General features: G+C 35.6%; 1 protein-coding gene across 1 annotated transcript in view; it reads left to right on the forward strand.

The window, feature by feature from the left end:
* The first annotated feature begins 258 nt into the window (after positions 1–258).
* The window catches only part of N (neurogenic locus Notch protein), a 190834-nt gene continuing 173208 nt past the window's right edge, over positions 259–17884 (forward strand). Inside the window, exon 1 of the mRNA XM_035878483.2 lies at positions 259–892. Coding sequence (XP_035734376.1) covers positions 784–892 — 109 coding nt within the window. The 5' untranslated portion in view covers positions 259–783. The remainder of the gene's footprint in view (positions 893–17884) is intronic.

Consider the following 17884-nt stretch of genomic DNA (forward strand, 5'->3'; position numbering starts at 1 on the left):
ATGTTGTATGGCATAAATAAAATGCAAAAGAAAAAAGAAAAGAGAGAGAGAAAAAAAAAAGAAGAGAAAAGAACGAAAAAAGAAAGAGACAACAACAAAAGAGGGATAAATACGAACCGTGGCGAAATTCGAAAAAAACGCGAGAGTAAGATAGAACTCTGAAGGTAGAGCGTAGTACATGCTCGTTCCAGCATACTCCAATGGTGATTGGCCGATGGTGCCGGCCATTGCGGCACAGCGTAAGGATACACTGCCGGAGGCAGGTGCGCGCGCATCCGGGGAACTACTTTCAGCGCGTTAAGGGAACAATAGGGGATCCCAGAAGTGTTTCGGACGCGGTCGTGTTCGTGTACGATCGACGCATGCTTTTTTCTCGTACTGTCGTGCGCGCGAACGTGCTACATACTGTCGCTGCTTGATTGTTTTTGGACGTAAAACGAAAGTAATAAGAAGAAAAGAGCGAAACGAACGATGCGTTGGATCAAGAGGTGGTACGCGTGTCTTATAATCGAGTGAAGAGAAGTGTGCTTTATCCTATAACTTGTATTCCTGTCGATCTTTCCTTCTTTCTATATTTCTTCTTTCTCTGTTTATTTCTCTCTCTCTCTCTCTCTCTTTTTCTTTCTCTCTTATTTTCCTTTTCCATCGGTATTTCTCTCTCTCTCTCTCTCTCTCTTTCTCTCTCTCTCTCTCTCTCTCTCTCTTCTCTCGGTCAGTGTGTGCACGCAGGAGGCCCGATGAGTGTGTGTCTAATCGACGTATGTGGATAAAATCGACGGCACCATGTTGATGCTGCTGCTGCCACGACGTAAATTGGATTACAATTTGAGCAGGAGCGTGTGGTTTCCAACGGTGCTGTTGCTCCTTTTCTCATTTCTACCAAATGTGTCCGGTAAGTGATATATCATTGTTTTGTGATATGTGTTAGTTGTGTATCTATCTTTTAGTCGGAGAAAGAAACCGCGAAAAATATGAAAAGCTCGCGAGTGTGCGCAGTGTTTCGAGAAAGCGTGCAGGGAGGTGGTCGCAAAGTGGTGGCTAGGCAACAGGTCGGTTTCAATGACGCCGGCGCGTCGTCATGCCGTTTTGACTTCTTTTCTCTTTCTCGAGAAAGAAAAAAAGAAAGATATATGGATGGAGAGAAAAAAAGAAAGAGAGAGAGAGAGAGAGAGAAAGAGAGAGAGAGAGAGAGAAAGAGAGAGAAAGAAGAAGAGCCAAAGAAAGGTACAGTATTCTCTTTTTCCCTCTTTCTCTCTCACTCTCTCTCTCTTTCTCTTTCTCTCGCTTTCTCGCTTTCTTGCTCTTTCTCTCCCCGATCACGCATTAGTATTCCGTAGCAACGTCGGACATTGCTGCGTTTGCCTTCGATTACCTACTACCTTTCTCGAAAATATCGACCAGCCCAAGGAACTCTCGATACGCATCCTCTCTCGCAAAAATTCTTTCCTTACGGGACTCCTTTATTGACGTAAAATCGAACGAGAATATCGTTCGATCTTCGAATCATCTCTCTCGTTTGAAAACATAATTTATCGAGAAATATAATTGGTAGAATCTTGAGCAAATCAGATTTCAAATTTACCCGCCAAAACTTGCTTGTACACTTGTGACAGGGATGTGGGGGTAGTTTGAGAGGGTAGATCGGACCAAGGGAAATCTTATGACGTGCAACACGTTTGCGAATGACGTTTCGAAGATAACTCGGATGCGGAGATGCACGTGGTGGTGTTACCAGTGCAGTGGTTCTCATATCATTTCTTCTTAACCTCTTTCATTTTATTTCTTCTTTTGATATATAAGTTGACAACCACTGAGGGACAGGTGTCCGAGCTTGCTTTCCAGGAAGCCGTCTGCCCTACGCGCCCTCGCCATCGAACCTTCTCCCTTCGATACCAACCTAAACATTAGTTCCATGCTTCCATTACTCCGACTTTTCCAATTTACCGAAATAAATAAATAAGTACGTATTTAACGCGAATTTATGGTTATTTGTTTATTTTATTTTATTTTCTTTTTTTCTTATTTTACTTTCATGTTTATCTCTCATCTTTTTTTTTCCTTCGTTGTCATTTTCTCCTTTTATTTTTCTACGATTTAATTACATTACTTTAACGATTTGATATTACATTTATTCGATAATTTTCATTGAAAGACAATGTTCAAATTGAAAGAAATTCTAATCCTAAAAGAAGGCGTGACGATAGTTGAAATAACCATCGTTATCTTGTTAAATTCACGTAGATTAAGATCTACAATATAACGAAGATAAGTATAAATTATATTCCCACGCTTTACCTTAATGACCATGACTAGTTTATATTATAGTAATGTACTATGTATATACATATATGTACAAGTAAATGTATTACTAATGTGTTATGGTATATTTAAATACATTCACAGAATATGTGTGTATAACAACACTGGCATTCTCCTTTCAGTAACTCGAAGGAAGAAAGTGAAAGAACGATTAATGAGATTAGACGAATGCGTTCGTAAATTATCGATATATTACTTATTATCGTTATTTAACAAAATCTATCGAACTCGTATCAACATAATTTTCTTTATGTATAATTAGCATTATTTTTATTGATTTTAAAAGGAACGACAAAAATTGGCGGGAAATTTTCATGAAATACGAACGATCGATTTTATAAATAAAAATAATAATATAATGACGTTTATTATTGGCAATTTTTGTAAAATCGTACATATTTTAATTCAATTTATAATCAATGTTCTTCTGTTTATTTCTCTTGTTAATTATTACCATAGATTATAACCATACCACGAGATCACGATGGTATTCGTGATATATTTAAATCTCATCCATGCTCGTAAATGCAATAGTTGTAGCTCGATCGTTATCTCGAACATTCCGCGGACTCGATCGAGGTCCGTTTCTCGAGTTTCTGTTACTTTGCATCAGGATACTCTGGATGGGGCGCGTTGCCGGTTCTCCGGACGTTCTCCGCTCTTACGTTCTCAGGCTTTCTCTTCTATCTCTCCTTAGAAACCGATCTGCCCGGACTTAACGTCCTTTCACACGTTGAAGTCTCGCGCGAGATAGGTATTGCTTAGAGACGACAACAACGACAACGACGACAACGACGACAACGACGACAACGACGACAACGACGACAACGACGACTAAGACAACGAGAACGACGACGATGCGACTCGAGAATTTCGGTACATCGACGTGGAATTCGGTTCGATCATTGATGATCCATCTATCTAGAAATTTGTATCTATCATAGTTTCTAATTAATACATTCCGTATTTTTACCTTATATCATTATTATTACATAATGATCATTCTTAATTTAAAATACAAAATTTGTATCCGTACGATCGTTGTTTAGTTATTTCATTAAATGAATGAAATGAAAAAAAGAATTATTCGAGAATTTAATATCAATCGGAAGGTTACCGTAGTTTTGTTTATAATTAGTAAGTTATATCATATGTGGAAAAATATAAGAAATATTTTATTAGATATATATCGTTTGGATTATCGATTAAGTTTGATTTGAAGTGTAGAAAGTTTCTTCGATAAAAATGTCTAAAGATCATTTTTTATATTAGCACGATCGTTCGTTGTTTATTATTTCGTTAAATATATATATATATACAGCCACGTGATAATTTTCTAATATATAAGTTTAGGGTATAACTAAATATAGAGTCCAAAAAACTGCGTTCAATGGTGAAATCAAAAATGTAAGTTTCCATTAAAAAAAAAAAGGGGTGCAGTTGAATTTTTATTATACATCGATGCACAAAAATGCATGAAATTATTTGCTTATATATATATAATATACTATTTACATTTTTTTACTTATACTATTTAATTTTATTTTATAACAATTTTTTCTATTTTCAATCGTTTAAGAGATACAATCTGTTCCAGTTACGTACAATAATAAAACTATTAATCAATAATTAATATTAATAAAAGATAATCAAAATTGTTTGTGTTTGTGTGTGATTAAAAAAATATTCTACGTTGAAAATATTCTACGAGAAATTTTATTTACGTGAATTTTAATCGTCATTCAAATTATTCCCTAACTTTATATTCGCATTAAGAGAAGTTTTTTAAAGAAAGGGTAAAATGTGAATAGACATTGAAAAAAGTGACCCCAGTGTTACGACCGTAGGCAAAGAAATCCCGAAATCGAAAAAAATCGGCTTAGAATCCGGCGCACGATAGGCCCGTAACCGGTTCCCCGTTCCCTTTCATCGATCCTGCATGGCTGCAGTGCCGGCACGCGTGCACGCGAAAAATATCTGCGTCCTTCCCCTTCTCCCTCCTCTCTCTTTCTCTCTCTCTCTCTCTCTTCCAAATCGATCGATAGCTCGTACGGATAATAGTAAGGTACAAAACTTATTTTTTTCTCTCTGTTTTTTTTTCCTTTTTTTTCCTGAAACGGTCGTGAACCTATCTATGTAATGTCTTCTATTCTTCTTCCTCTACGAAAGTAACTTTCGAGAAACTAAAGGAGAAGAAGAGAGAAGCATCTTCTCGGTATCTCGCGGCATCTGCTAACTAAAAGAGCCGAGATATCTTCCGGGCGAGTTTGTCGCGTATTCCCGATCTACGAAGCTCGGACATTTGCATTCGTCTTATCCTTTCTTTCTCTCTATGTCTCTCTCTCTTTCTCTCTTTTTCTCTTTCTTTCTCTTTCTTCTAGTCGTTCTCCTATGCAGCAAAAGCGTATAATCAAGGACCTTCGAGCTGACCGTATGTCCAACATCCAAAGACGACGTCCTCCGTTTTTCTTCTTCTTCTTCTTCTTCTTCTTCTATCTTATATTTTTTTTCTCTATCTTCTTCTTTTTCTTCTTCTTCTTCTTCTTCTTCTCCTTCTTCTTCTCCTTCTTCTCCTCCTCCTCTTTCTTCTTCTTCTTCTCTTTCTATCTTCGTCAGTTACGTCCTGCCCGTCGAAAGATCGGAGTGCTCCTCTCGATATCGAGGAAGAATCGAGGATTGTGCCGTCAGTCAAGGGCACGACGGTCGGACCCTTATACAGTCTGAGACGATATGCAGATTCTCTCTTTGCAAGAGAGAAACGAGCGAATAAAAGCTTCTTTTCAGGTTGCTTCTGTGGATCTCTCTTTGGACATCGATCGAAAGTCCGAACGTTACGATCACCGATTTCTATCCTTACCCCCCTCCTCCTCCTCCCTTTCCTCACGTTGCTCTACCACACGAATTCCGTCGATCGGTTTCGTTCATTTTCGATTCTTTCCCTTGATACTTTTCTACCATGTATTATTTCATTTGCATTTAATTCGTCCGTTTCGATGCATACGAGAATGCGCATTTTCTATTTTTCTTCATTTTTTATATTTTTGTATTTTTGTATTCTCCATGATACGAGTTTATAATTGAAAAAATGAAATTTAACCAATGAATAATATCATTCGTATCGTATAATAAAAACATCAACATATTTGAAACTCACACAGATTATTTACATATGTATATATATATATATATATGGGAACAACGGTTGTTTCTGTAATATTCTTGTGGGAAGGAAGCTATGGGAAAGAATGAGAAAACTCAAAAAAAAAAAAAAGATGAAGAAGAAGAAAAAGGAAAAAACTATTCAAGATACACGATCTCCCCTAGAGTAACCAACGAGAAAATTATCTTTTTGCCATTTTTTTTTCTCACAACGTGGAAACGGTTTAACGCATCTCAAATGTGATTAGTTTGTACGGTTGGAGAGCACGAAACGAGGATCCTTATGTTTGAAAGCATGACTACCGGTTTGTCTTCATCTTCGTCGTCTTCGTCGTTTCCCAAGAAGAGCGACCCCGACGATATGCGCGCCCTGTTCTGCGTCGGTTCAATGCGATCGTATCTATTAATCATTCGGCTCCTTCCTTCTCTCTCTCTCTCTCTCTCTCTCTCTCTCTCTCTCTCTCTCTTTCTCTCTCTACATATATATATATATATATACATACACACATATTTATCTCGTGGCGTAAGACCGTGTACAGAGTCACTCTTTTGCCTGATAAATGGCAATGAGCCCGGCGGTAAAGCGAATGCTTTACACGAGGCTAATCGTTGAAAATCTAATAACTCCTTCACGGTGAACGATCATGGGAAACTTTGGAAGAAACGCACGGTATTTTCGACGTTTTCGCCAATTCTAATTCTTACTCTTTTTCAATCAAAAAAAAAAAAAAAAAGAAAAATCTTTCACAATTTTCCTAAACTTCATCATTTTCAACAGATATTAAAATGATTAATATACTATTCTATAAGCGAACTGCCGTACCGATCTACGAGAGTTCGTCGCTAAATTGGATCGCATTAATCTTTTCCAGCTGGCGGATGGCACGTTACGTGCCTCTTCGCTTCTGCGTGCGCGCGTGCTCACGACGCTAATTCGCAGCTATTATAGTTATTATATCCACTAACGAAATTGATTTTGAAGTACTCCTTGGCGACGCTGTAAAATATCGTTGGTACGGTACGACCAGGATGTACCATAATTGATAGAAATTTTTATTTTGTTATTTCTTGATAAGAACGTGGCATAACAACATGAAATCCCGTTCCATTCCGTTTAATTACCGATGAACAGGTGTTATTTTTCATTCTTTCAAGTCGTAGCATTTTCTTTTATCGTTTAAAGGACTTTCCAGGAAGAATTTTACTTCGTTATTTTCCTAATCAATCTTTCAAGAACAATGTTAGATCATTAGACAAAATCTATTAATTATTTGAACTTAATTGAATAAAACCAAAAAGAAGTTAAACGTTGTGTTAGATTTTACGATATTTCTAAGGAAGAATATCGGAACTTTGTTTTTCTAATCATTCTTCTGAGAAAAATGTTAATTTATTTTTATTTACGACAATACAAATAAATAAAATCGAATAGAAGAAAACCTTGTATATGACTTCGAAATCTTTTCTGAAAATTATTTATTTATTTATTTATTTTTTCTTTTTTTTTTTTTTTTTTTTTTTTTGTTTTTTCGATTAATCTCTCGGAAAGAATATTGAGATTCGAGTCTTTGATATTTAAATTAATATTAAATAATATATTAATTTAAATGTTATATGTTTAATTTTATTTGTAAGAAAATATAAAATTTGCTTGTGAAGATAATTAAACAAAGGCAATTGGAAATGGAAATGGAAGATAAAACAAATTAATTATCAATAAAGTCTTAATTTAGAAACGATAATTTGACGTTAACGAGTTAGTATTTCGCGGTAAAGTAGCACGATTAATTCTTCACGTGGTCAACGTAGCGCGCTTGCTCACATTTGAAAGGAAGAGTCCAAGTGTGGCGGGACGGACTCCCTGTGCTCTGCCATTCCTAGATACGGCTTGTTAGTTCGTATTACATGCTCGCGCGATGGAACAATCGAAAGTAACGTTTACGTCGTTAACGTGCCATTAAACGAGCTCTTTTCTTATCGCACGTTGTTCCGCTTCGATTTTACCGTAACAAAGGATTATTTCGCGGGAATTTTTCAAAATAATCAACTCTGTCAAAATCTCTTATTATCCTATTGGTATTGCTTAAATAATATAACTTTATTCAAAATTCCTCATTGCTTTTTTTTTTTTTTTTTTTTTTTTATAAGGAGAGAGAGAGAACGTGCAAGGTTCTTAATTAAGATATTTCCTCTTAATGATGCGCATGTTACGAAACATACCGGTAGCATAATACTTAAAAGGAACCGAAGCGCATGCTTTCGATGACATAACGTTTAAAAGAGGACGCAACCGAAAGTGCATACTCGAGAGAGTAGAACAACGAGGCTGGTATTATTCCGTGCGAGTAATTTCCGCGTTTCGCGTTTTATATAGAGGAGCCTATACGGCAAGACATTTTTCCGGAAGTTACGTCAGTCGCTTCCCAAGACGTGCACGGAACGTCTACGGTTGGGATAAAGGAGTATTAACGAGGAAGGGTGGGAGGGGTGAATGGGTGATACGTTGAGTGAGGTAAAGTCGTATGGGTTTCTTTCGCAATTTCTAAGTGAGAAACAGCGTACCGAGCGAGTCCCATCGAGCACAATTCCCTCGTCGTCTGAAGCTTCGGCTTCTACAGAAACAACAAGACTCGAACGTATTAACTCTCGTGATACGCGTGCAGCCTCTTCGAGAGCGAGAGAAAACATACATACATACATACATACATACATACATACATACATACATACATACATACATACATACATACATACATACATACATATTCCTGGTGATGTTAAGAGCAGCACCCAGAAAACTCGTCGCGAACGATCTGAACGTACGATAACGCATGCCTCGCGCCTCCTGTCTCGTCTTCGAGTCGTCTCGTGTTCTTCGATGCCTTTGGATTGGTCGGCTTCCCTTTAATTGGCCGCCTCAGTTGCGAGAACGATCTCGAAGCTGCAGGCGCCAGTCCAACGGGAGAAACGAACCAACGCCTTTTCTTTAATGATTCAAGAAACAACGCGATTTGATCTTTATCTTTTGAAAGACTGATTTCTTTTTTTTTTCTTTTTCCTTTTTTCTTCTTCTTTTTTTTCTTTCTTTCTATGCTTCATTCTTTCTTTTTCATCGTTTCTTTTTTTTCTTTTCATCTCGTTTTTAAAGATCGGTCGGTATGATAGGAGATCCATAACACTTTCTGGTCTTTTATTTCGTATCATTAAAAGGAAAAAAAAGGAAAAGGAATAATAATAAAAACTTGTAACAGTTCTTTAACATTGATTATTATGATAGTTTTTTTATGGCAATTAAACCTTATTATTCGAAGAGGAAATAGTGATGCCAATCGGATTTTTGTTTGCTTTTCCTATTTTTTTATTTATTTTTTTTTTTGTTTTTATTCTCGATATTTGTGTTAACGCGCAACATGTGTTACGTACATGTTTGTCAATAAACAGTTATCTTAGAAAAATTGTGCAGCGTTAAAATAGTAAACGTTTGTTACGTTTGTTTGTAGGCCTGACAACAAGCATGTGCTATATTATATTAATTTTGGAACGATAAAGATTAAACGATTTTTTTTTTTTTTTATTTTATTTTTCTCTTTCTTTTTCTTTTTTTTTTACTATCAACATCGATAATTCCAATCATGTTCTAATCAGGATAAGACGACAACATGTGAGGCTTAATAAAGAGATACAGGACACGCGCGTCTTCCATATTCATTTTAGTAAGAGTACCGATAAGAAATACAAAGTCACGATTTGATTTCCGGGAAAACGTGATGTTCTTAGATCCTCTCTCTTTCTATCTCTCTATCTCTTTATCTCTCTCTCTTTTTCTCTTTAGTCTTTCGTCGTTCCTCTAGCCCAGAACCTCTTCGAAAACGTGACTTTCTCGTGTATCCTAGCCGTGCCGCTCGTACATACAGTCCCATTGTGTAATGGTCCTTGAACCAACATCGACCAGCTGCTGGTCGATTGTCTCCCACGCCCTTCAACGAGACGGCACGAGTCCTCGCGGAATTCTCAGGATTTTAGATCGGCACTTATCGTTCAGAGATTCGTCCAACCAAGTCTCAATCAAGATCTCTTCAATTCCGCTTAACTCATGTATGTACATTTAACGATCATCGTTGATAAATGGTCTTCTTTTATAATATTTATTATTATTTAGTACACGTCAAGATTTTAATTGTACGTAATGTTTCTATTCTTATGTCAGATGATCTTTCGAAGAATAAGAATAATTTTAAGATAAGAATAACGTTGAATTTCTTGTTTTCTGCTTTTTTTCTTTTTTCAAATGAGATTGTTTTAAGGTAAACTAATTATAGGTTTATATATACAATTATATATAAACCTATAATTATAATTATAGGTATACATACGATTAATATCATAATAATGTTTTAATTATAGTATAGAAATTTAGAAATAATTTGCAAGAGAATGAAACTTCATTGTTATGGAATTGCATCTGAAAATTTTGTAAAAGTTTTGCTCATATATATATTGAAACGAGGTATTCAAGCGAATCTTGATACATTTTTTTTTGTATTTAATGATCCATTTCAATTTTGTGTTTTATTAAAGATGAGAGACAATAAAGCGCATTATCGACGCTTAATGGTTTTTTTTTCTTTTTTTATTATTTTATAGGAAATGCAATGATGCAAGACAAACGGTAAAAAAAATTTTATGTTATTTACGGATATAGATGAAGATATTTTTAGCTGAAAATACTGTTAGAAAGTGATTTACAAAGAAAAAATTTTTAGAAAAATCTTTCGTCGGTGTCGACGATGACGAAATCAAGAAACTGACTGATAATAACAAGTATTATACAGTTCACGAAATAGTATAACTATTAAATTTATCAAAAACCACTTTTGACCGGTTATTTATTAATGTTATATTATTAATGGGTCACATTTTTTTCGAAAAATTTTATAAAATTAAGATCTTATCTTAGATTAGATTAAGATTTTATAAATACACGAGGCAATACGATATAAGATGAATGTATTTATATTTGTCATTATATTATCGTAGTTGTATTTAAATTACACGCATGCGGAATTGGACATTAACACGTAAAGAAATACTATCTAAGTATATGTCAGAACATCGTTGGATCATCGAATTATCATCAATGAATTTCTATGATCGATTTACTCTATGAGGATCTTGAAGCTACTGCGAGAACGTGTTGGATATAAATTTCTTATAGATTCGAACGCGAACGTAATTTTCCTTATTCGAAAGGAGCCTCGTGACAGCGGTCAATCATCATCATCGTCAGCAGTCGTGCATCACGGTCAAGCCTCGACGAACGAGCAAGCGTCTACGACGGAATCTCTCGCCTTTACTTCGATCTCTTCTTTCTATTCGGTAATATCAAAGTACAAGTAACATGCAGAAGTTACACGTGTAATCGTAGCGATCGGACGTGCTCACATTGCCGCGACGAAACGCATAAACTCTGCACGCAATCTTTGCGAAGTGTTCGCTTGCCTGCACTGAACTAAATTGCAAGATCATCGCTTATGCGCGATTTAACTCGGTCGATCCTTCTAATCACGGAGGTGACATTGACTAATCGACCAAGCAACCGCGTTGATTTCTCTTTGTGCTTCGGTTACAACATATTTTTCATTCTTCTCTGTTTAATAAATGGATTAGCTTGGTAGTAAACGTTTAATAATATCAACTGATAATATTTTATCAACTTATTAATTGATATACACCAATGAAAATTTAGATATTTTTCAATGCGTATCAAGTTCTTAATTAATTTTTACTCTTTTTTTTCTCTTTTTTAAAGGATTATTAATTCGTGAAAAGTGTTCTTGATGATTTGATCGCTGTTTGATTTTCTTTTACGTCTGTATACTTTTCCCGTGGGTTAACGTTGGAAATAAATAACTTTTGAGTTGTTCGAATGTCGAGGAAGAACGTAACGAAGAGAAAAAGAAAAACACTTCGAGACTTTCTTTTGCGAGTAAACAACGTCCGTACAAACGTGGCAAAAATTAGCGTCACAGCGCAAACCACTTTTCTAAGGATTGCCTGTTCCCTCATTGGTCAGTCAAAGTTTCTCGAACGACTTCTATAGGCTAACGACGAGAGGGGTCAGCGACCACTGAGCGTCCGGCAAATCGTGTTTGTCAATTAGAGTTACTTCGGTTACACGAAAGACGTATTTCTACGATTTAACAAGAGTCGTTGAGCTAAATTCGGAGGGCAAAGCGGATTGGTCGTTGGCCATTTAATAAAATGGCCGTATTTCTTTTTTTTGTTTCTTCTCTATATACTGTATTTATGAGAAAAATGATTTATCAAAGTTTCAAATTAAAAAAAAAAGAATATTATTTTACAAAATTAATTTACACTTTCTATAGCGAGATTTCTAATGAAAATCTTTTTTTTTTTTTTTTCCATTTTTCTTTTTTTTTTTCTTTCTTTCTAATTAAAATCACGAAAGTCTCACCATACGAGATTTAAACGATCCCCATTCGTTTCAACGAAAAACTGCAGGTCGTACTTTTTTTCTTCCTCTTTTTTTTTTCTTTTTTTTTTTTTTTTTTCTTTTCTTCCTCGTTACGTTATCCCTTAACTATTGTTTACCGGAGGCTCAAAGTTCTCGGAAGGAACAAGGAACTACGCGAAAGAGGCGAAGGATGTCGCGTGTCGCCGCCTTTGTGTAACTTTCGATTTAACTCGAATACACGAGCGTGTTTTCTTCTTTCTTCGTGTGTGTTATACGTGAACCATTGGCAACCCGATATGTCCACATCCGCTAGCCGACACGATGCAGCGTTATATTTCTGTGTGCGGGCTCACGTGCTTGTTTCCTTTCAAATAGTCAGTGTAAAGTACCATTTCTTACTGGACGATATATACGTTTCCCCTTTTCCAAATCCGTTGAATACGAGAAGAACATGTAACAAATTTTTCTTCTCGAGTTTTTTCAAGATTTTTATTAATACAATATTCTTTCATGTCACTTTATACATACATACATACATACATATATATATATATATATATATATATATATATATATATTAAGGGGACCGGAAAGTAATGTCGCTTTCTTAAATTCGATAAATCGAATAAATCGAAGTACACAAAGAGCTGACAAATGACAATCAAATATCGACATACGCAGAAACGATATTACTTTCTGGTCCACCTAATATATATATTTATATATATATATATGTATGTATATATATATATGTCGTTTTTCGATACATTAAATATAAGATTTTAATTTATCTGTAAACTAAATTAATCGTAAGATTTTCGATAAATCATATAGATCAGAGACGATATATAGATACGCATAATTGACTTGGTTGAGAACCTCGGTCGTGAAAAGGATAGAAGTGAGGGGGAAGATGGAAGGAGAGCAAAAGGGGATCACGATGGTATCAGCGTGTCGAGAGTGTTTGTTCCACGCCACGCGTTGATTGGTCGAGTATTCGTGCGGACCGCGCTCGGTAGCCGGTCATCCCAATTAGCCGGCAGATATTAAATGACTCATTGTCCCCCCACCGATTGCCCCTATGCTGCTAGCTTTAAACGTTTGGTCCCTTGACTTTCTTCTTACGATTATTATATAATATATCAAAATATACCTATCCACCTTTTGATAATTAATTAAACGAGTATAAATTCTTCGTTTAAGATTTTAACGATCTAAAAAAATTTTTGAATCGTTTCTTCAATGAATAATTTCATTCATAGGAGTCAGGTAAAATAGATTTTTTCTTTTCTTTTTCTTTTTCTTTTTTTTTTTTTTTTCTTTTTTTTTGGTGGGCCTAATAGAAATTTTAAGAGTTAACCGAGAACACGTTTCTACGGTACGATACTACCCTCTTTCGTTCTCCCCATTTATTCACTTCGACTCAAAGGAGATGCTTTGTACGGTTCTATCGATTGCCAGGTGTGTCTTCGATAAGTTCTCGAGCGTGACGGAATACGACTGGCCGTCTGTTTTCAGACTGGATAATATAGTAGAATCTCGTTTCTCGAAAGACGAGTCTGAACTACTTTAAGATTAACGACGACTAATTTCTCGTTACTTTGAAAATATTCAACGAATCACCGTAGAAAGATAATCTCGTCTTGTACTGTAAAAGAAACAAAAAAAAAAAGAAAAAAAGAACATGAGAAAAAAATTGCAAGAGCAATTTTACAGCTAGGAAAGTAATAATTATTTGTCATTGGTGACGACGGGTCGTCGATCGGATAATTGGCCTTTGATTGCGATACTGTCGACCATTACAAATAAAACTATGAAATAATGAGAGAGGAAAGTATATAAGTACACTTGAATATCATCTCCGAACAATAAAACAGGAAAATTGTTGTTTGAATTTCTTTTATTTTCCGCCAATCGAAATGGCGAACCTTTTATTGAAGCTTTTTATCTTCGTCATGTGAAAACTTTGTCTTGCACTCGTTATCTCCATATATGGTCCACTCGGAAATTATTGTGGCTTCGGTTGGTGACGGAACGATATCGAGATGTCGTGCGTGCGTGCGTGCGTGCGTGCATGCATGCGTCGATGCCAAAGAAAAACCGAGTCCAGTGGCATCACGAGAAAGAAAGAAAGAGAATACCTCGGGGTCCTGGCAACGACGGCAGGTGCGAGATACGAGAAGGTGCCCCAGTCCTCGAAGTTTTCACCGTGACTCGTTCGATTTTTCAGGTATACGTTTTTCTTAACGATCAATACAAACGAAGTATTACCGTATCTTTTTCAAAGAACATATACCAACATTTTTACGAAACTTGAAAATATATAGCCAGATAATCCTCACGTATAATGCAAACTATTCGTATTCGTTTTATATCGAAATCGTATTATATGAGAGTATAATACCATGGCAATTGGAAACATTCGCTGGGTTTTTTTTTTTTTTATTTATTTCTTTTCTTTTTCTTTTTTATTTTAAAATGTGTTCCATTTTAAAAATGAAATTTATATATGTAAAAAAAGAAAGAAGATATCGCGAACTTTTCAAATTACTCGTATTATTATTGCATAAATACCAAAAATATACAAAAAAGATAAGATTTGACACTCCATTGACATGTTTTTCGTAATTTAAAAAATTCATGACATTAAAAGCGAGTTAATGTAAATAATTATTTCCTTTTTTTTTTTTTTTCTTTTTTTTGTAATAACATTTCACTTCAAAATAAAAATAAAAGTAAAATCTTATGTAGCAATGAAACTAAATATTAAAAAAGAAATCATAAAAATTAAGATTTATCATGTTCACTAATTTTCACCTTTTGCCACATAATATAAAAATGTTCCAATTCTATTAAAACCATTTTTTGTTTCTTATTTTTTTTTTTCTAAATAGTTATACAAATGCTCTAAATAATTTAATACATTCTGTTTATAAAGTTTTCGCAATTAATTAATATTCAATTTACTATAATCTCTCTACTTTTATTATCATGCGTTATACACGCATTCTATGATCTTGATGTTTTGATCGAAATCTATCCTGAAAGAAGATATCGAAGATATCTTTAATTCAGAAAAAGTAAAGTCTATCTAGGACTGTTTCCGTATTATCGATTCTATCGATTCGTTTTAACTTGAATAAAATTTAACGTGCATTGTTTCGCTTGATCGAATTGACCGAACTCATGGGAAATTCAATGGCGTGAAATTCGAAAGGATTATGCGCGAGACTCTGCGGTAAACGCGTAACTTGTAACGGGTGTGGATACATCGGTATGTATATATGTGCATTCACATTCTACGTATATATGTATTTAAGGATACGTTTATAAATATCCACATGTACGTATACATTTATAAATCCATGAAATGTATATCTGTGCAATGTACATTCATATATAACTATATCTATATGACGCGTGTATATATGTATATATGTGTCTGTATGTAATACGTAAATATACATGTGTATATACGAACGAGTTGGTATGTTGTACGAGAAACAGTGGTCGAACGAACGCGAACCGGAAAACGATTTCTCGGTTGCTCGCACGTAAAGAACGAACCGTTCTTACGCTCGTAACATATATTTCTACGTAATACGTGGAGAACGGTCATACGTTCGCAACGGTATCTCGAAGGCCCGGGTTCTTCATCAAGCCCCATGGAAAAGTCGCGAGCGTGTAACGCGTCTCTTTCTCGATTCGCGCGCTCTTGGTAACTTGAAAACCTAACTGCGATTACCTTTTTCCTTAGGATGCCCTTCTTGGTTTACGTTATATATATATATATATATATATATATATATATATATATGCATTTGCCTATGTATGGATATTAGTCGCAAGATAGTCACCGGAGTTTAAGGAAGTCAAATGCCAAGAAAATGATGTGAGATTTATCTTTTGATTGAACTCATTTTTTTGTTTTTGTTTCTTTCTTTCTTATTGTTTCTTTTTTTCCTTTTTCTCCTGTCTTTTTTTCTTTTTTCCTTCTTCTTCTGTTTTTTTCTTTTGTTTTTTTTTTTAACATCTTTCGGCTCCTTTCAAATTTGACGTTAATTATGCAAACGAGCATCTTCGAATCACGATTTCTCTCTCTTTGGTGAAGAATATTTTATTTTTTAAAATAAAAAAAAAAAAAAAAAAAAAGCAAGAGAAAGACTCAAAATAATACTTCCTCCATCGTTGTTAAGAGAATTTATATTTTTGCGTGATTATCGTCTTATCTACTTGTACTCTCGTAAAAGAATTGTTTTTTATGGCGATCAATGTGATCAAGCATGTCTTTCTTCTACAAATTGAATCGAACGTTTAAAGACGTTATCAAGAAAAAGGAAGGCATTGAATCACGAGACGAGATAACACCAAAAAAGGAATTTTTTGAGAGAGTATGGAGGCTCAGTTCAAAGACGGTTTAATCGGCGGAAGCCGATCAAAGACGTAGGATCTCTTTTGCAGGGTCTTCCGGCAGTACGGAAGGATAGTATCTTCATTCGTCGGCTTTCTCACTCTTTTCCTCCCTCTCACTCTTTCTCTCTCTTTCTCTCTCTCTTTCTCTCTCTCTTTCTCTCTCACACACTCTGTGAATGTTCATATCGAGCTTGCTCTTCGCGGCACTCGCCAGTCACGAAAGAATCGTCGAGCGAGTACTTAATCGTGCGTTGGTATTTGGGGTCAACGAGGCGAGAGGAAGAGAAAAGAAGAGAGAGAGAGAGAGAGAGAGAGATTGAGAGAGGGTGGAGCGGAGAGAAGGGAGAGCTAGACGGAGAAAGGGCAATTCGATGGCGCGTACGCTTAACCGGCCGAGTCTCCACTAATACATAAGTAAAGAGATCCAGGCACATATACACATTTACATATATGTACACACACGGTGATCCTTGAACCGCCTTTACTTCGCTTCGACGTCTCTTCGCATCCAACACCTTTCTCTTCTTCTGCTCTCTTATCCTTTTCCTTCCATTCGCTTCCATACTCTTTCTCTCTCTCTTTCTCTCTCTTTTTCTCTTTCATGCGATAATAATTATCTGCTCGAGTCTCTCAGTCGCAAGCACGATACCTTCCTCTCTGTCCCACATCTTCTGTAGGATTGTCTCCCACCCTATAATAAATCTTAAAAAAAAAATACACTTACGATAACTTCGCCATTCGTATAACTTCATTCCCTTTTATTTCCCTTCTCGATTCGATCCATCAGGTACAATCGTTTCTATTACGTTTAATATGTAACCATATCTCATTGTTTTTATTCTAATGTATCGTCGTTAATAAATGTTTAATTATCGTTCGAGAAAATTAAAATAGATGATAGAAAATGACTAGAGATTAAAGATTGAAAGATCGAAGATCATTTTATCGACGATTTAATTGCCGATTTTAAGGTAGATAAAATTATCGGACGGTCAACGATAACGAGAGAATCGATGAGAAGGATGATCCTGCGAAATCACCGTTGGCCATGATTGCGAAGTCACGTTGATGGAGTTTCATTGAGGCCACGGAAACTCGTTTAAAAACGAGCGGACACTCCTTCGATATATTACTTCATTCACATGCGACAAGAGATATCATCGTAGCTTGGCATAGTCGCTAGTCGAAGTACTTACTTACAATGAGTCTGTATGCCTTTGCCTTTCGTTGAGAGCGTATATAATTATGACTTTGAATGTATCTTTTAAAAGAGATTCCTCTCGGGCGTTAATCAACATCGGAATGTCTTTGCTCGTGTAACGCCGTTCGAATGATTATAATGACACAGCGTTTCTTATTTTTCTCTCCTCGCGTCCCTCCCCCACCCGTCATCCTTTTTTTCTCTTTCTTTCTTTTCTTTTTCTTTTTTTGTCTCTCCTTTTTGTCGTACTGACATATAAGCATAAACGACTTTTACAACGACTATTTCCAAAGACCTTCTTTTTCTTTTTTTTTTTC

The sequence above is a fragment of the Vespa mandarinia genome, chromosome 1 (assembly GCF_050613455.1).
Source record: "Vespa mandarinia isolate Hongniang chromosome 1, ASM5061345v1, whole genome shotgun sequence".
Taxonomy (NCBI): Eukaryota; Metazoa; Arthropoda; class Insecta; order Hymenoptera; family Vespidae; genus Vespa; species Vespa mandarinia.